This window comes from Cyprinodon tularosa, unplaced genomic scaffold (assembly GCF_016077235.1).
Source record: "Cyprinodon tularosa strain WSP-4 unplaced genomic scaffold, ASM1607723v1 ctg161, whole genome shotgun sequence".
Taxonomy (NCBI): Eukaryota; Metazoa; Chordata; class Actinopteri; order Cyprinodontiformes; family Cyprinodontidae; genus Cyprinodon; species Cyprinodon tularosa.
In genome coordinates, this window is record NW_024038449.1 from 345,168 (window position 1) to 365,027 (window position 19,860).

A 19,860-nucleotide genomic window follows, 5' to 3' on the forward strand; every position below is an offset into this window, starting at 1 on the left:
TGTCTGTCTGATTGTTGCAAAAAGAGCCCATTTAAAAGCAAACAGAGTGTAACTAATTGTGTTTCACTTTATATTGCTTAATTACAACAAAACAGCACAGCCAAAAAAAACCCTGCATGAAACCACAGATTCCTTTTACACTGGACTACAACACAGGTTGCAAAGGAGATCAGTGCATTTCAGTTTAACCTACTGGAATATTTTACACAGATGGTGAAAATCCCAAATTGTACACTGGAAAAATGATCTATAAATAAATAAAAGTGTCTTAAATTAAGTGTATTTACCCTTAACTTGAGTAGGTAAATGAGATATTTTGCCAATGGAATAGATATTTTTACTCTTAAAATAAGATAATTAGATAAGACAATGCAATCGTGTTTTCTTATTTTAAGTGTAAATTGTCTTGTTCCATTTGCAAAATGGCTCTTTTACCTCCTTAATCCAAGAACAAATGCACTTATTTTAAGAAAAAATTACTTATCTAGATTTCGATTATTTCCAATGTATCAGGACAAGAAGAGCAATAAATTAGCAGCTCTATTGATCTTTTAATGTAAATCATGAGAACAGAACTATAACCCCCCTCTCCCATATGTATTTAGTGAGATATATATATATATATATATATATATATATATATATATATATATATATATAAATATATATAAAAGTACTAGTAAGAATGTAGATACAATAGTAGCCATTCAAAATTTCCCCACTTTCCCTGATGTGTCCTTGGCTGTTCCCCTACAATTCCTTTTTTAAACATCAATCTTTGTAATACAATATTCTTTCTGTCATGATTTGTGAACATTAAGATCTAAAGAGAAGCACCATCTCCTGGTCAGACCCTGTAATTCTGTGAAAGGGTAAAGTCAAAGTAAGAAAATATGCATGCCCAGGAGAAGCAAGGGGGTCACTCCAGTGGCTGGAAGTTGGCTGCCACTCGACTGGCGTTCGACTGGGAAGGGCCATTTTGAATGGCTGCTACTGTATAAGGTGATATAGGGTGAGACCAAACTAACCGTTGCGGAGTCCTGGAGGCTGCTGTCCAGTGTGGTTCCCAGTGTGAAAGGCCCTGATTCCACTTTCTTCAGACTTTCCTTTACTTCTACCAGTTGAAGCTCCACCTCCACCCTGTGCTGCTCCGCCTCCCGACACGCTTCTTCCTTCTCCTTCAAACACGCCTCCAGCGAAGCCTGCAGCTTAGGATCTAAAAAAAAACAAATGGTCAAAGCTTTCGTTCTTGCCTTTAAAACCTAACCGTGAGATGTCAGAATACTAAAGCAGCAGGCAGACATTACCCTGACAGGTGCTGAGCTCCTCTTTTATTTCTCTCTTTTCCTTCTTCAGGTTGGCCAGGCTGCTCCTCACCTCCTCCCTCTCCTTCTCCAGACGATCGCGTTCATCAATGTAGCGCCGCAGATCTGCCTCAGTGCGGTTTTTGCCAAGCTTGATCTCAAAGCCACTGGAGCTCCCTGAGAATAAAGTGACAGGATTTGATGTGTATTTCACTACTAGAAGGACATGGAAAGCCTGGCAGATGTTATCCTGCTTCTTTGGAAATGTTTCACAGTCTTTTACAGTTTTCTGGGCAGGTGCAACCATTGCCAGTTCTCAAATTATATAAACTTAAATGTTTTCATTGAGCGGGTTTACATCAGTAAACAATCCATACTTTTATAAAATGACCATTGTAAATGACCATTGACCATTATATGTAAAGATAAATGATAAAAAAGCTGTACCTCTCCATCTTTTCTTTCCCCGTTTCTTCGAAATAATGCTGTCATACAGGATACAGTAAAGTGTGTAGAATTAAGTTAATCTGTAGGTCTTTAGTGTTACCAACTTTGTTGTAAAAATTTAATTTTTTTTCCTAAGTTTAAAGTTATTTCTACTTTTTATCCCAAATGATCATACTGCCTGTAATATTCCAAGACTTTCCACTTGTTTATTAATAATATAATGGAAAACTCTACATGCTTATTTTTTTATTTTTTATTTATTTTTGGAGGCGGGGGGCTGTTAAATTATATCAGCTTTTAGAACCATTTAAATAAACCAATTAAGTCTTTGGTTTATTAAAACTAGAGGATGCGGCTGTAGTGGCTGCATGTTCCCACTAGAGGGAGCCAGTGGCACAAGGCGAGCATGTCTGTTTCTGGAGGGTCTGTCTCTAAAACCTGAGGTCAGGGTCACTTTTCCTCACCTATGGTGTGTGCCTTTGGTCGTCCCAGCTGTGGGCTGTTGGGGATCCAGGATGCTGTGGTATGTGTTGTTCCCCCCTTCTGTGTCTGTGCTGCAGGCGGGCTGTAGGCTCGTGGGACCCCCAGGCTGTTCCTCTTGGAGATGTCCTGACCTGGTGATGAAGTCTTGGTGGGTTGAGTTTGTGCCACTATGGAAGTGGGACTAAATGATCGCTGCTGATTTGGTTTGCTGGGTAACGCTGAATTTGGTCCATTTGTTACCACGGTGGAGTCTGGATCAGTTCGGTTTATTGAAGGGACCTGAAAATTGAAACATTTTCTGTAAATTTTTTTGGCTTTATATATATTTTTTGTTTGTTTTTCCAGCTGTCTAAACCAATGCATATTAAAATGACTTATCATTGAATACATTTCCATTGTTGCGCCGATAATTCTCTGCCGCATTTATCCATTAAACACAAAGAATCATTCAATCACTCTGTTTTTTAGACTACAAGCAATCATAGCGCTTAAAAAAGTCCAGGATACTTGGAATTAATTGCCTTCAGCATCTATTTGCATTTAGCTCAGGTAAAGTCCCTGACCTGATTTAGATAAGCTTGTAATTTTTTACTTGCCGTCTGCATCGAACAAACTGCCCACTTATTTAATCTGGATGGAATAAAATTACCTTCAATACTAATATCAAGAACTTCGGCTTCATCTTTACCTTATTTCTAAACCCCAAATTAATCAGGCCTTTAGAGCGTCCATTTCTTTTGCCTGTGCAAAATAATTTAAACGGAAAGATCTCCTCCCAGAGTGACTCAGTCCAAAACAGTCCAATTCTTTCTAATTTATAGGCTAGATTTACTCTACAATCAGAAAATCAAAATAAGTAAATAAAAATCAACACAAAACAAAAGATAAAAGTAAAAATCATATTTCATCTGTTTTAGGTTTTCTACAATGGTCTTAAACTTAAAACCCTTTTTCTAACCTGTAAAGCTCTGAATGACAGCTGTTTAAGGGATATTACTGTTCCATGTTAATTTAGATGTTTAAATTAGAGGCAGACAATAAGTTACTGGTATTTCCTAAAGTATCTGGAACAAACGCAGGCAATTCCAGTTCCTGAGGGCCGCTATCCTAGAACATTATTTGTCAGACCAAGTCTAATAATCACACTTTTGGTTTTCAGGCTCATTCTCATAAAAAATAAAAATGACAACAAGGAAAAAAATTAAATCAAACTAACTGAAATCTAAGTAAGTCGATTTTTCTTAAAATAACTGCATTTTCTTGAAATGAGGAGGGAAGTGAGACACCTTCCCAATGAAACAAGTCTCTTATTTCAAGTGCATAATATCTAATTTATCTTGCTTTTAGGGTAGAATTATCTACCTCAAATTAAGGCTAAAGACGTTTTTACTTATTTCCCGGTTTGCTAAGGATTTTTTTCATTAGATGTTAAAACTTTTCTGATATTTTTTATTTACTTAAACTCCATTTTCTTTGCACATCTACTGTTTGTGACCTTTAGACTTTGGGCCGGTGAGAGCTGTGACTATTCTTAGATTTCCTACCTCTGTAACTTGGCTAAAGGAATCCCTCTGGCCCTCTCCTGGGGTTGGACAAACTCTGGAAGCTTCCTTGCAAGGAGGAGAAGCTTTATTCCCTGAGGCTGTATGGAGGAAGGAGCGCATTGGAACCAGGTCGAGGTAAATTCTGTTGTCGGACTCCTGCTCGGCATCTCTCTCCTCTTTGGTATTGTCCTGCTTAGTTTCATTGTGATTGTTTTCCTCCTCGCAGTTTGGCAGGGCGTTCTCCTCTGCATCCTGCATCACATGAATGTCGGATGTTAGTAATGGAAAGCAGCCAGATTAAAAAGTGAAACTGAAAGTTGCATAACCCATCAGGGTTTATTAATTTCCATGCCTACCTCAGGATCAGCTATTGATGCAACATCGTCGTACAGCTCATCAGAGTTTTGAGGAATGGAAGGAAGAGTGTCTATGTAGGTATTTGACTCTGAATATCTCCTTTGCATCAAGCTACAGAGAAACACATGCATAGATCTCACCTAAATGCTGCATAGTAATATAAAACCTTTCAGGTCAATCAAGGTTAACTTACTAGAAGGAAGTCTTTGCAGCGCTGACGATGCTGGAGACCCTTTCAGAGTTAACATAGTCATACGTCAGGTCCTCCGGGTCCGTTTTGGTTCCCGTCTGTGACAGCAGGAGGCCCAACCAGTGACCCATATCTGCTGATGTTTTTGCCTAAGAGAAGGGCAGGAGGAGGAATGTGCACTCAATACAAAACAAACACTTGCAACATCCTGGGTCTAAAGCCGCATGGATTTAAGTTGCATGCCATCCGTTGCTTTGGCTAATGAAACGATTGCTACAACAATGTTTGAGTCAAGAACTGTTTGCTACTGATGATTCCTTACCCTTCAACTAGCATAACAGCTTCAAACTTCAATGTAATTCATGCATTCAATGTGGTAGACTAACTGTATTCAACCCTTTAAACCTTATACCAGCAAACGAATTCCAATGTTAGGGGGAAATCTAAAGTAGGGTTGGAACCTAAACAAAGTCTAAAGGTTTAAGCTCTGTCAGATTAAAGCAAAATGTTGCTTTTGACTTCAAAGATCTATTTGAAGTATGAAGCTAAGGTGAGCAAACCACAGTGGCGATGATGGCGGCAGCTTTTATGGTTTAAAAACTTTTTACTTCATCAGAGACAGAGAAACTTTTCATACTGAAAATGCTGCAAAAGATTTAAACTAACTCTGATGTTCACCTCTCAGCAGGATGACCCTTAACATACAGGAAGTCAATGGTTCTGCTCAAAGGATGGTGCAGAATGGCCTAGTTAAATCCTAAACATAAACCAAACAGATCAACTGTGTCATTTGTTGTACACTGGTGTTCATAGATGCTATTCAGATCAAAGGGTGTTGTAGCAGTCTGTAACTGCAGTTAAAATCATTCTTTAAAGTCAGCCTCAGGGGTTGGTGAGGAGGAACTATATGTTGTACTTTTCAGATTTCTATTAAAAAACCTTAAAAAAGTTGTTTCTTTGTGTAGATTTAGCAAACAAAATCTTCAATTCATCTTTCCGGTTTGTGATGACTGTAAGTTTTAACAGAGATTAAGCAGATTAAGGCCAAAACTGCTACTTGGAGACTTTTGTGACCCTCTTGTTTGAAATGTATAAAATGAAAGCAGCAGATTTGAGTATGCAACCATCTTAGCATCTCAAAAAACCATTGATGGCTTTGGAAAAAGAAAAAGGAGGGCCTCAAGACTTAAAAAAAATAAATAAATTCCAAAGCCTATGACCAAATGTGCAGCTGGGGTGGTACTGAAGGACTAATGAAAGTGGGTGTAGCTGTAGCCTCTGTAATCCCAGCACAACCACACCCTCACATCCATCCATACACACACTCTCCAACACACAGGACCACCCTCACGGGCATCCAGCTCTGACATCCACAAAGTCAGATGTCAGCGGAAACTCTGCTAGGGCCTGTGTTAGACCGTTCTTGTTTATCAGATCAAATTTAGGAAAGTCAGTGCGCATGAGAAAATAAGCAAGAGAAAGAAAACACACCACATCTGATCACATATCAAGATCTTTTTTCGACAACCTTTGCTAAATCAGCACATAGAAGATACAGCACGGCTCAGCAGCTGAAACCCGCTGCGCTGTGGTCACGATAAAAATGACACTCTGCAAAAAGACTCAAGCGTCTCCTGTTAGAAAGAATACATTCAGTATTTATCTACCTCTAAGGTTGCAATCTGCGTGCCGTCCAAGTCGATGCGGAAGGAGTAGAGATGATCGGGGCTGGGGTCGGGCGAGACGCTGCAGCCCTCCAGGGTCACCGCTGGCTGGCTCACTTTGTTCTTTCCCTTGTCTTGGTAAAACCACAGCTGGCCATTCTTTATGAGACACCAGCAGGTCCGCCACTGGCTGTTCACCAGTACATTCAGGTAACCTGGAAGAAGATCAAAGAGAAAACCTTAATCAGAAGACATCTGTTTAAAAAAACTTAGTTCTTAGAACCTCGGGTAATAGCTGCTTCGTAAAGAGCCAGAAATGGGCTTTTAAATTTGATTTTTCAAAGTAAAAGTATTTCCAAGAGCTGTAGAAATGCCTCAACTACTAAAGCTTTTTCTATTTGCATGTGTTAGAAAGAGGAGTGGTTTGCAAAATCATTATTTTTAAAGCTACCTTTAAATGTCTAAGAGAAAATATAAGGCTGTATGCTTGGAAAATACCAAAAAAAATGAATTGAGGTCATTATTGCTAATCAAAACTAACAAAGTCGTGAAAACTAGAATGAAACAAAAATGATTGTTAACTACAATAAAAATAAAAACCTTGCATTGCAGAAAGAATTAAAAACAACCTGAAATTGTAATAAGAATTTACAAAAGCAAAAAACAAACTGAATTTTAAGAGAGAATGTGTTTAGTTTTCAATTGTGTCTTTATCATAATGAATTAATATTAGGCCTAGTTTACTGTTGCTGTTTTAGCTTTCTTTTTCCCCCTTTGTACAGCAATTAGATAATTTGTGTTGCAGGAGTGGTCTGTCCTTAGCTGGTATTTAATTTAATTTTTTTTTCTTTTTCTTGCCCCCGGTATGCAAGTCATATTACATTAAAAGTATAGTGGAGGATTTTCTTGAATTGTTTTAAAAGACCTGCTTTCTCAACATGCACATGCACAACCCTGTACCTACATCCGAGAGGGAACGCCTACTAAACCTCTTCATTAAATCTTATACGGAAACAGGAAAACTATTCCGTCGGTAGTTTTCTTATATAACCGATTAACAGGTTATGACTTCTTGAGGATTTTGCTCAGAACCTGCAAAATCCTCAAGAAGTCATATCATATCTAAATATACATGGAATTATTAGCACAACATCTTAACAGGAAACCACATCAGTCGGAACAATACGTTTAATTTAGACTATGCCTGTGCAGGTTGACTGTAATATATATTAATAATGTAGAAAACTTCTTTCAAAGAAGTTGAGTTTGGTGTAAAGCAGAATGCATGGTTAAAGTTAAAAGTTAAAGTAGAAAACCACCCCCTTTATTTATCAAGCGATCTTTGTTTACCTGACGTGTCGATGCTTTTCTCAGGGCTCTCAAGTGCGGATGGTTTTTTCTTCCCGATGTTCATCAGATTGCTGAACATTAAACCAGGGCCATATTTTTTCTTCACTGTATAAACCAAGAGAGGAAAAAGTACTTCTTGAATCATTGCTAAAAGTGTCCAACTGTTGTAAATTCAAAGGATCGCACTCACCATCTTTGTTTTCTGTGATTTCATTGTGGCTGTCTGTGCTGCTGCCGCTCTCTGAAGCCAGCGAGTGTCTCTCGTTCAGATCTCCCTGAATATTTGTATAAAATTAATGCATTTTAAAAGCCTTTTTTTCCCAAGTTAGAGAATAAAAACAGGTATTTATGAACCCACCGGTTTATCTTACACCCTAGAGCTGTCCTTCATATTATGTCTGCTCACATTACATGTAATCAAATATTCACAGAAGCATACCTTAGTGCAAATAAGCCTCGGGGAGTCTGACCCAGGATGTTGAGGGTCACAGCTTTCAGCTGGCTTGGGACTTATTTCTTGAATAACCTAATGTGTGTTAAAATATGCATGTTGTTTTTTTTCCCCCACTATCAAAACTATTGGAAAATTTATCAAAAATCAAAAGGAAACACAAAACTGGTCACCTTTAGCCACTGCTCAGTCTGTTCTTTGCTCTGCAGGCCCAACACAATGGCCTCGCCTCCTACTGGGATGATCTTCAGCTTGTGTTCTTTTTTCTTGGGCTGCTTTTCTTTGTAAATAACAGTGCAGCCTAACAGACTCACGTCCAGCAGAGGCGTCTGGTCCTTGGAGCTTTTGTAGCACTAAGGGAAAAAAAAAAGAAAGAAACCAACATGACTTCATCTCTTTAGTGCTGACATGCTACAGCTGAGAAGGTTACTGAGGTTTGCAGGAATGTGTCTGTACACAGCTTTCTAAAGTTCCCTTCGCTGCGTTTCAGTCATGTTGTGGTCTGAGAAGAACATTTGAACACTGCAGATTTGTCAGCGACTGAAATCCTGATTTTGATTTAATTTATTAGTTTTTATACTGAGGACTCAGGCAGGCCTTCAGCAGAAGAATGAAGTCCATGAGAAACACCAACCGCAAATGGGCTCAGGTTTTGTAGCTGCATAAACTTCCCAAATCATCATCCTTCCACCACCGTGCATTACAGGTTGTTCCAGTTCATGTGCACTATGGTCAAAAAACCCTACCTTGATCTCATCTGTCCAGAAGCTACGGAGGTCAAAATGGTTTTATTTGGTTTCAAAACCCTTTGGTAAACCTTACCATGAAAAGAAATTATTTTTAATAAAGAAAATACATTCAATCATTCAAAAATACTGATTTATTTTTTTTAACGGACTTATTTACTATTTATTTTAGGTTATGGAAATCCAAACAATCCAAAAAGAGCCAAGTAGAAAAAAAAAAATTAACAGAACTTGTCTGTTTGTTAATTTGAGAACCTGAAGAAACACAATCCAAAGAAGTAAATCTAAATAAGTCATTTTTTTTTTTTAATAAATGCATTTGTTCTTGAACTGGGTAGGTAAGTGAGACACTTTGCCAATGGAAACAGGATAATTTATATTTAAAATACTCATTCTATTGGCAAATCATCTTATGTACCTACTCAAATTAAGGGTAAATACACTTAATTAAATTTTTACATATTTTTAGATCCCTTTTGCAGTGTGTATCAACCAAGAATGGACCTGCAATCATTAAACATTTTCTGAGTACAATAGTATTTTTATTTATTTTTACTACCAGATAGACTGATGCTGTTCACAGAGAGGAAAGAAAAAAAAAACTCAGATGCTGATGTTCCACCAATCATCTGCAGCCTTTCAACCCACCAGAAGGCGATGGTCTTTGATGACACAGAGCTGTTTGGCCCACTGGCCGAGCCACTTTTTCCTCCACAGGAAGGCACAGATTCTGGCATCCTTCATCAGCTCGATGGAGGCCTCAGCTGAAGGCCACTGGTGCTGCGCTGATGTCGACTTCTCTCTGGTCACCTCCTCCTCATCGTAGGACTCATATGAGCTGCTAACCGCGTCTGCATCATCTAAGAAGACAAAAATGACTGTTTAGACATTAGAAATGTCATCAGGTGAAAGATGGGTGATATGAGAGCAAATTCTTAAGCAAGCTGAATGAGTTGGATGAGTTTAAATGAGTTAATGAGCTTGATCTTCTGACCCTCTTGAATGAGGCATTTCCTCACAAATCTTAAGAAGATGAGTGAATTTTAAAAACAGATGGATGGTTGGCAGGAAGACCAATAACAGGTTATGAAAACAGTCAAACAGCACATTCAGGAATCCCATAAGCCTGATTAATGGCAGCAGCTCCTTTACATGCCACGCTCTCACCATGCTGGTTTCCCGTGCATGTTTTGGGTGACAAAAATTCAAAACAAGTGCACACATGCCACAGAGTACATGAGTCCCATCTACCCCCAGTGATAACAGCATAAAGCACACTGTCTGAGCTGTGTACTCTCATCCAGGGCTCAGAGAGGAGGCCAGAACACACCAGATCTGCACAGCATCAAAAGAAATATGGAACATTTTAGAGGCAAAAAATATAGAATATTAATTATTATACAATAATTAAAAATACAGAAAATTGTACATGAGTGAATAAATCCAAAGGTCAATCTCCAACTGAACAGAATTAGATTTTACTTCTACTGTTGGTTCAGCCATGATAATTTTTTCATGGTAATAAAATGCAGTTTCATGTTTTTATGGAAATCATACATACAGTATACTTCTAAATCTGATTAACAGCTTTTGAACAAATCAGTAACCTTCTGTTCAACAGCATTATATATTGAATACATTGACTACATAATCCTAATTTAATACCAACCCTGAAAACTTTTATCAAAAAATAAAGCTGAAGAATTTGGGAATTTATACCTTTTTTAATTCATAATTTCTAACTTCCTGTTTTCAGCTATGCTACACAAAGGCCAATATTTCTTTTACAGAGACCATGCTAATCTGACTAAGTCGGGAAATGTCTGTAACCTTCCCACATCTACAGTTAAATAAGTAATTAATAAACATAAAAACAACTAAAACTGGAAAAAAGCAGGAGGAGAAATTGCACTATTTTTACACAGAGACAAGAATAGTAAGATAGAGGAAAAATTCTGCTTTTAGAGAATCGCTACCAGAAATCGTACTTCAGGAAAATAAAATCTTCAGAAAAACCAAAAGATGCAATCTGTTGTTTTCTATCCCACCACAACTGTAAACCTGTAGAGACTGACTTCATAAAATGATTATAAGTGAAACTCTAGTGTGTGATCTGATCAGATGCACTAAGATTGAGTCTTTCTGCAAGTGGTTGTGACTCCAATTAAAGAGAAAACCCAGAGATGCATAACATTAAGGTCTGTGCAAACGGAAACACAAAAGTTAACAACTAATAACAGGGTCATTATTTCATATTTGCATAGTTTGAAGACCTAAACACATAAAAAAATCTATAAGTTAGCTGAAAACAAAAGAGCATAAGAGGGGAGTTATTGTCTTAAAATGAACTGTTAATGATCCTGTTAAAGATCAATATGTCAGGAGACAGCAAAGTTTAACATTTTTGTCAAAGCGATTGTAAAGTATTTGGTATCGATAATTCCAACATTAATTATTAAATAATAAAAGAGTTACTTTCCTCACTTAACCAGATGCTTAGTTAGAAAGTAACTAGGAAAACAAAACAAAAAAAGCTCTATTAATAGTTTATTTAACTGCATTTCCGACCATTTCTAAGGTTGAAATCTTCTTCCAATCAGCCCCTGGAAGTAAACAGGTAACTTGAGTATTTCAATGGATAATGTGCAAAAAACACCAATATTATCAATTGTTAAAATGCCATCTGCAGTTAGTCTGGTCACTGAGGACAATAATTAGGAAACCCTCCTCCTTTCTAAGGGCAAACAACAGTTATTCTTTAATATTCAAGACATAAACCAAATGTTTTCTCCATAATACACAGCTAGTGTTACAGTTGTGATTTCCTGTTTGTACATCCAATCAAATAAGGTTGATTTGAATCATACCGTGATTATACTGGAAATGCCTCTGCTTTTCAGAATAAAGTGGCTTATTTTTGGTTCAATTGTTTTTCAATGTAAACAATACGTAGAAAGTTACAAGACAGTTAAAAAAATTGTAAAGTAAAAAAAAATGTAAAGCCAATATAACTATGAATAGTATTTAAGTCAGTATTACTATTGGTTCTTATGTATTACTTTTCATTCCGTTGCAAGCTACAGATATGCCAATATACATCACTAAATCTTACAGTGTAATTTTTAAAGGCTTTGTAGAAAGACAGGAAGTGTTTCAGGTAGTTTCTTACCGTTGACTGTTTCCTCATAGGGCTGAGCCTCCTCATAGTAGCTCTCTGTAGATTCTATACAGGCTGGAGCTGGAACTGGAGGCAAGGGGAACGGTTCCCGACCCACCACACCCTGACAAACCAGAGAAATCTGGTGAAACATTTTTTAGTTTGTAACATTTTAGATTCTGATTTGTTTAATGTAATCATGCTTTAATTTAGTTATAAATGAATGGTAAGTAAAGCAAAAGCAACATCCTCATGTTTTATTCATGTTTTTATTCCTGCAGCTTGAATGTCTTTTTAATCCAGCTGCAGCTTTGGGAGTAATAAGGGAATTCCTCCTGTAACCAATCCTCGTCTGACCCAGTGCACTAGGAAGCAAAATGATGCCTTCAGGAAAGAGTTTGTGAGAACAGAGACAGAGGAAAATGGTGTGTGTGTGTGTGTGTGTGTGTGTGTGTGTGTGTGTGTGTGTGTGTGTGTGTGTGTGTGTGTGTGTGTGTGTGTGCACCAAGTGGGTTTTCCTGAAATCAATCAGCAGTCTGGCTTCACTTCTGTCTTTCTTGTCATCTCCTGTGTGGCAGACCAGCTGTCTACTCCATGCCAAGCACCCAACCAAAGACAGTAAATTAGCCACTCAGTCCCAAACACATTTCACAGACATCTGTTATCACATGAAACTGTTTTATTTCGCCTCACCAAGGAGCAATATTGGAGTTTTTGGGGAATCTTTTCTAATGGAGGTTTGAATCTGAACAAACTGATCCTTCTTTTTTAATTCAAAAATATTCAAATACATCAAAAGCTGAACAGTGATGTAATTTAAAAGTTTTCATACTGCTTAGAAGCGTCTAGATTACATGACATTATAAAGCCCCTGTCACAACTTGACCATTTAGAGCAGCGTGTGCCGGATATATCAAAAATCTGAGAAAAACGCTGGCAAACGTTGCATAAGTTATGGATCAGTTTTGTATAAGTTATGAGCACGTTGAAGCACACTTGCAGATGTCAACAAATGGCAAGTATTTAAATTTCTCAGCGTATGCTTATATGTGGGCCATAAGTTACAGGTAAGTTATCTAATATGATTGATATCCAGTAAGTGTAAGTTACTCATAAGTCGTGGCATCAAGCTTATCCAAAACCGATGATGAAAGTGTGCATAGCTTATGCATAACTTATAAAAAATGTATCTCCAACACATATGAACGTATCTGACGTGACCCCTGGATGCGTTTCTAACTTACAGCTACCGTATAGTGGCGTATTGGCAGTGTTTTTGTATAAAATGGGTTCACAGGAGGAAACCGTCAGTTCTCCTTCAGACGTTTCACAAAAGATGGAGGATCCGGCAAGGCTGAGACAGGAAAATAACTTCCTAGCAGACATGACGCTGAATCTGCTGTGACTGCAAACCTTATTTTTTATTCATATATTTTATCTTTTTTGGCCGGCGGTAAACGGCAGCTAACGGCGATCAAAGACATCTTTTTGCATCTTTCCAGGCATATTGCTGCCCCCCCCAGGACAATGGCTTTTGACGTTTCATGGGCATTACGCTGCCGTGCGTTATGGATAAGTTAGACTGGACATAAGTTCTGGACTCATTATGAATACTCTATGCATATGCCCAAAACTGAAAAAAAAAGTTCAGTATATGCCAGCAGTTTAGAAGATTCTGGGACGTCAGGCACACGATAGCTAAATCGTCAAGGTGTGACAGGGGCTTAACATAGGCATGTTTCTACAATTTTGCACCTCCAGACATGAACATTGTTCTCTAACTTAAGCTCAGTCAGGTTGAATGGACATCAGTGCACATCAGCTTTTAGGTCAAGTCAAAGCTCATCTATTGGGGCGTGCAGGTGGCACAGTGGTTAATGTCCATAACCCATGTACGGAGGCCTCGACATGGCCGTCCCGGGTTTGAATCCGACCTGTGGTCCTTTGCCGCATGTCTCTCCCTCTCTCTCATAACCCCTTTCCTGTCAGCCTACTGTAGGAAAAACGAGACACTTTTTGCTTTGACTGAATGTTTATATGAGTTTTCCTACTATTTGGTGAACCTCTCTTTCAATATCAAGTTGTCTTTTTTTATCCCAAACTTAAAAAAACTCTTGAGACTCTCCAGGTAAAGAGCTCAGTCTGACCCATGTTCTTGAATATTTTATAAACATTTCCAAAATGTCTGTAACTGATGTTAACCTATCTGACCTTTTTGCTTTTATTTTGAAGATATGACTCAAAATGACTGTGATGCTGAAACTTTAACCAGATTTACTCCTCTACCTCAAACTTGCTCTGTAAGTACAGATGAGCTGGTAGATACATTTCACTATAATGTTTAAGACATTAGTGATTTAATTGCTCCAATTTGAAGTAAAGGTTTTTTCTTAGAAGTAAATTTATCCATAGAGATGCTTGGACAGCCAGAAGTAAAAAAAGAAGGGCTAAAATAATGAATGCACATGGCTAAAGTCTGGAATCAAAGTTCAATATAGCATCTATAAAGATAGACATCAAAGATATAACTCACAACTGGAAAATGCAAAAACATCTTTCTTCTCTGAGATCATCATCAGAATAACTGACAGTGCTCATGTCTTATTTGTCATATTCAGAAAGTTATCAGACCCTCCTCTAACTTTAACATCTGAACTCCACTCTACCAGGCCCTACAATACATTTGGTAATTTGTTCACTTTTTAGTGATAAAATAAGCAAATTTAATGAGAGATTAGATATGGCTTCATGTGACTCCACCTCCAATGTGACCCTCTGCTGAAATGTCTGTCTTGTGTTACATGTGCTTTTCTTGTGCTGAGGTTTTTTATATGTTAAACTGTATCCTGACAAGGATAAAGTGTGAAATAACTGAAACTGAAATCTCGATTGCAATGTAAATTGTAGTTGACCATAAAGTTAATTGATTGATTGTGGTAGTCTGTCTTACATATCAAGTCCAGTACCAAAGATGTCCCAAACTAGAATTGATCATGGAAAAACGACCCATTTCACCAAATAAACTATAAAACATCAGATTAAATCATACACCAACAAAACCTTTCCTCCTGCTGTCTCTCCTGGAAAACCAGGTCGGCCTTTCTGGTCCAGTAGCTGACTGTTTTACATCCTACTTGAAGGACAGGGACTTTTTTATGTCAGTAGGTAACTTTACATCAGAGACCATAAAAATCCCATCTGGCGTTCCCCAAGAGCCCATCCTAGGACCCCTCTTACTCAATATCTACATGCTCCACCTAACTCAGACTATAAACAACATTAGTTACCATGACTGTGCAGATGACACACAGCTATATATTATGATGTCATCGGGTAACTATGAACCCATTTGAGTACTGGGTAAATGCATATGAGACATCAACAACATACAGCACACAGCTTCACTTAATACAGCTAGAAACCACCAATCAGGTTTGAAACCTTGGTGTCATGATGGACTCAGATCTGAACCTTCAAAGGCTCACAAAGACAATAACAAAGTTGACCTTCAATCACCTAAAGAACATCTCCAGGACTGACTGACTAATTTCTCAGCAGTAGTCGGAGGGACTGGTGGCGCCAGTGTACGGCAGCCTCTCTTCTGTCAGTGAGCCCCAGGGCAACTGTGGCTATGATGTAGCTTGCCACCATTAGTGTGTGAGTGTGTGTGTGAATAGGTGAATGAATGACTGAATGTAGTGAACAGCTCTTTGGTCAAATCCTCTGGCTTGAAAAAGCATTATATAAGTACAGGCCATTTAGCATTTATGACCTTGAAAAACTAATACATGCATTCATCTTCAGTAGAATTGATTTCTCCAACTGTGTTACAGGTTCCGGCTAAAAAGTGGATCATACAGCTGCAGCTGATCCAGAATTCTGCTGCCTGCATCCTCACCAGAAATAAAGTGGAGCACATCACCCTAGTTCCAAACTCAATTAACTGGCTCCCTGAATCTCAAAGAATAGACTTCAAATTAGTTTTTCTAGTCTTTAAAGCACTGAATATCTTAGCACCTAAATACAATACAGACTTGCTGTAAGTGTATCAACCCCCGGACCTCTAGATATGAGTCAAAAGAACTCATATCTACTCTGCATAACCAGAACAAGAACCCCGCTTGGAGAAGCTTACTTTGACTCGTCTTGCCACTGAAATGGGCTATATTAGTAAAAATTGCCTGCCTCTATTTAGTTTTATTTCAATATTGCCCTGTATTTAGCTTCATCTATCACTAACGATCCTGAACCTGTTGAAGAAAATGATTCCCCCATGATGATGCAGACACAGCGCTTTGCACAAGTTTGAATTTATCTCATCCAACCAGATACAAATCTTTTTTTTAAACTAATTGTAACTAATTTATTGAGGTATGATTCATAAAATGTAAGACAAATAGCTGTACTTTCAACAAACTGTCCTACCTGGGCAATATGTCTCAAAGATAACTGCAGATTAGATATACAGCTGGGTGATTACTGGATTAAACAGATTTATAAAATTTTCTGTAAATGAAGATTACATTTTTTTTTTTAATTGAGTTTTTATAAAGTATTACCGTTTCTTTTTTCCCCACTAATGCATATCTGGGGCTTGTTCTTAGGTGTCTACTTACAACTCATTGTAAAATGTTTTAGAAGCATTTCTACAGCTCTAATTCATTTGCCCTTTAAATTCAGGTCACTTCCCAAAAGAGATGATGAAAATAAAACTAGTTTTTGAGAGTATTGTCTTTCATTTGTCATTTTTATTCTGAAAAAAAAAAGATTAATCTGACTTAAAAGAAAAATATCAGAGATTAGACTTTTAAGCCATATTGCTTCGCCCTAACTATACAAAAGATCATTCAAATGTTGAAACAGTGAAAATTTTGTTTAAAAAAAAAAGATATATATAAAAAAGAGACACAAAAGGAATGAAAAAGACTTCCGTGAATCGCTGAAAATTTTTTTTTCTGTTGCAACATTACAGATGTTTGCATGTAACAAAGAAAGCTTTTTTGTGACGATTACTCATCATTACTTCAGCAATGCTCACTTTTCTCACTCCAAGCCTATTTTGAAATAATCCCCTGATCTCAGAAAAACAAGCTTTATCCGATCAACTTGGGCCCGCAGGCACAGTAAGACAAGAAGATCGTACATAGATACACAAGTTTAGTCTGGTAGAGATAAAAACAAAGATGGCGGAGGCCGTCAGGTGAATCTGAAATCTACTCTCTCCTTTATGATGTAGTATGACTGAAAATGAAGGTATGTTCCAGATAGCAAACAAATACATCAAAGTCTGCAACGCTGATGCGAGGTTAAAAGCATCTCATGATCTGTTTGTATGGAATGAAGCCAGCATGGCTGAACACAGCTTTTATTTTCATAGGAAAGATTTTTTTTTTTTATCAGTTCCAGTAAACTCTAAGAGACTCTAAATGACACGAGGTCATTTCAAAACTATTCCTCCCACCACTAATATCTGAACAAACTTCCTGCCTTCTTTCAAATGAGTTCCTGTAAAACGTTAAATTCTTGTAAAATGATAATAAACCTTAATATTAGTTCAATAAACCGTTAAAACTGAAAACATTTAGTTTGATAAAGACAGGCTGATAAAAAAACCTTAGAATGACAAACAGTGTACTTTACAGTTTTTAATACCCCTAATAATGTCATATAAAAGCTTGAAAATAAATTCATCCTTTATAACTGCTTAATAACCTCACTCAAAATAATTTTAATAAACCAGCCGTTGATTTGAAAATATTTATTCATGTAGCCCTGTAAAAATGATGAGTGAGGGAATTTGATCACAATTTTTTTTTATCAGTTTTCTACTGAAAGAAACAAAAACTAGCACAAAATAGCATAGAGTTTCTTTAGAAGAGAAGCAGACCCGCAGCATCACAGGTACTTCACTATGCTACAAAGAAGCCATAAAGTTATTTCCAATAAAAATTGTTAGTTTCACACCCAAACCATCTGGACTCTTTGTTGACTGAGTAGTTAAATTTTTGCTTTAAACGAACGGAATCAAAAACACACTTTAAGCGTTTCAATGCAGTTAAAAAACGCCATGTTTATATTTGGGATGGTAGGACAGAAAAGCCTCCACAACGGATCCCTCAGAAGCAATAATTCCCTTTAACTGTTTTGGCGGAAACCTGATAAATCCAAGATGACGTTCTATATTCTGAGATTTTCTTTCTCTACGACTTTCTCACCATTTGTGTTAGAAGAATAAAATTCATTAAATAAATAAATAAAATACATAAATAAATAAAAATTTCGAGCAAAATAGGTGGAGGTTCAGATAAATGGGCCTCTAACATCTTATTTATACCCCTGGGAGTTAGGAAGTCGTTGACTATCAAATTTTTAGACATTGAAAAGTATAGATTAAGACACAATTTTCACAAAGTTAAACAAGGGGTAGCACTGCTGACTTGCAGCAAGAAGGTTGCGGGTTCGATTCCCTGTCCAGGGTCTTTCTGCATAGAGTTTTCATGTTCTCCCCGTGCATGCATGGCTTCTCTCTAGGTCGCATCCAAAAACATGACTGTTAAGTTAATTGGCTTCTCTACCTTGTAATTAGGTGTGTGTGACAATGGTTCTGTGTTGCCCTGTGACAGACTGGCGACCTGTCCAGGGTGTACCCTGTATCTCACCCATTGAAAGCTGGAGATAGGCACTGACCCCACCGTGACCCTGACTAGGACTAAGTGGGAGAAAATGGATGGATGGAAGACAAAATTCCTTCCTTCATTGAGGTCATAATTCTTACAGGCTCCAACAACTGTGATAAAACTTTATTAATTCTAAGCATTTAATTTTTAAACTAGTTTTTTTCCCCTCACACTAAATCGATCTGTTAAAATAATTGCATTGGGATAATATTTAATTAATAAAATATACATTAATTGCATTGTTTTTGCATGTATTTAATGGTTGTGCCAAGGTTTGTAGGAGATTATATTACCAATCTGTGAAAAACAATCAGAGAAAAATTAGTAAGAGTAATGTGCTATAGATTTAAAAACCGCAATGACTTATTTACAGTCAACAGCTGACAGCAAAGCCACATTTGTCTGTATGAATAAAAATCCTTAAAATCAATATATCTAATGTGGGCTTTCAGAGACTGTCTCTTTAATCAGGAAGGTCTCTGTTAGCTGTTTCCATAATATCAGGTCAGCCATCTCACAGTTTCCCAGTAATGCACAGCAGATGCAGTAAGCTGTCATAATATGTGGCGTCATGTCACGGTCTGCTTGCAGTCACAGTGACGACGACTCAACTTATTACCCTGCATGCCAAAACATGTAGGAAAGGACCCACCAAAGAGGCATGGGACGAAAAAGGGTTTCTTTACAGTAAAAAGAGGCAAACAGCAGTTTTATGTTAGAGGGTTTTTTAATGGTTCCAAATATCAGCAACAATTGCTGTGAGAATAAACATGACAGTTTGGCTTTTTCTTAGGTTTTATTTACTCTCAGCATTTTGAAGGCAGAAACTTAAAGTTTTAGAAACAGATTAATGTAAACAGACATTTTCTGTTTGCTGTGGCAGTGGATTAATCTATTAAATAACCACCAGTCTTAATTTGTAGGGTCAAATAATAGTGATAACGAGACTAGGGCTGACACTAACAATTATTGAGCAAATCAATTAATCTGTCTATTACTTTTTTGAATAATTGATTAATATTTAGATAGCCAAAGGTTCCTTAAAGAAGATTTTTTACTGAATTAAACAAGGTGAAACGAAACCTTTTCTACTTGAGGAGTTCTAGATAGAGCATATTGACGGACAAAAACGTTTTCTTTTTTATCTTAAATGCAAAATGTTTATATATCTTTCACAATTTTGATATAATTACTGCTCTAAGTGGGTTGCTCTGTCAGCTAAAGGCATTTTTTATTTTTACTATCTCTACACTCCAGTTAACAATTAATCGATCATTAAATTAGTTGACAATTATTTCAATAATCGATCATCACTATCAATCTGATTAATGTTCAGCGCTAAACGGGACACAAAAAGTATGAGCGGATTTTAAAATCTTGATGAAAATGTTCAAACTAAAAATAGAAAAGAATAATAAACCTACATCTGATTTAATTCAACAATTCATCCATAATCCAAGCTTAAATTCAGATAAAGCTATATTACGAAT

The 19,860-nt window shown here is 37.2% G+C and overlaps 1 protein-coding gene across 2 annotated transcripts in view; it reads right to left on the bottom strand.

The window, feature by feature from the left end:
* Positions 1-19,860, bottom strand: part of afap1l2 (actin filament associated protein 1-like 2) — a 73,023-nt gene that overhangs the window by 1,081 nt on the left and 52,082 nt on the right. Inside the window, exons 5-18 of one of the 2 annotated variants that reach the window (XM_038280574.1) lie at positions 11,706-11,817; positions 9,788-9,871; positions 9,185-9,396; positions 7,964-8,143; positions 7,779-7,865; positions 7,530-7,614; positions 7,340-7,444; positions 5,993-6,204; positions 4,329-4,474; positions 4,135-4,246; positions 3,779-4,030; positions 2,216-2,513; positions 1,308-1,481; positions 1,029-1,216 (exon numbers count right to left, since the gene is read on the bottom strand). In XM_038280574.1, the coding sequence (XP_038136502.1) occupies positions 1,029-1,216; positions 1,308-1,481; positions 2,216-2,513; positions 3,779-4,030; positions 4,135-4,246; positions 4,329-4,474; positions 5,993-6,204; positions 7,340-7,444; positions 7,530-7,614; positions 7,779-7,865; positions 7,964-8,143; positions 9,185-9,396; positions 9,788-9,871; positions 11,706-11,817 (2,247 nt within the window). The remainder of the gene's footprint in view (positions 1-1,028; positions 1,217-1,307; positions 1,482-2,215; positions 2,514-3,778; positions 4,031-4,134; positions 4,247-4,328; positions 4,475-5,992; positions 6,205-7,339; positions 7,445-7,529; positions 7,615-7,778; positions 7,866-7,963; positions 8,144-9,184; positions 9,397-9,787; positions 9,872-11,705; positions 11,818-19,860) is intronic. The other variant, XM_038280575.1, reaches the window with a different exon arrangement.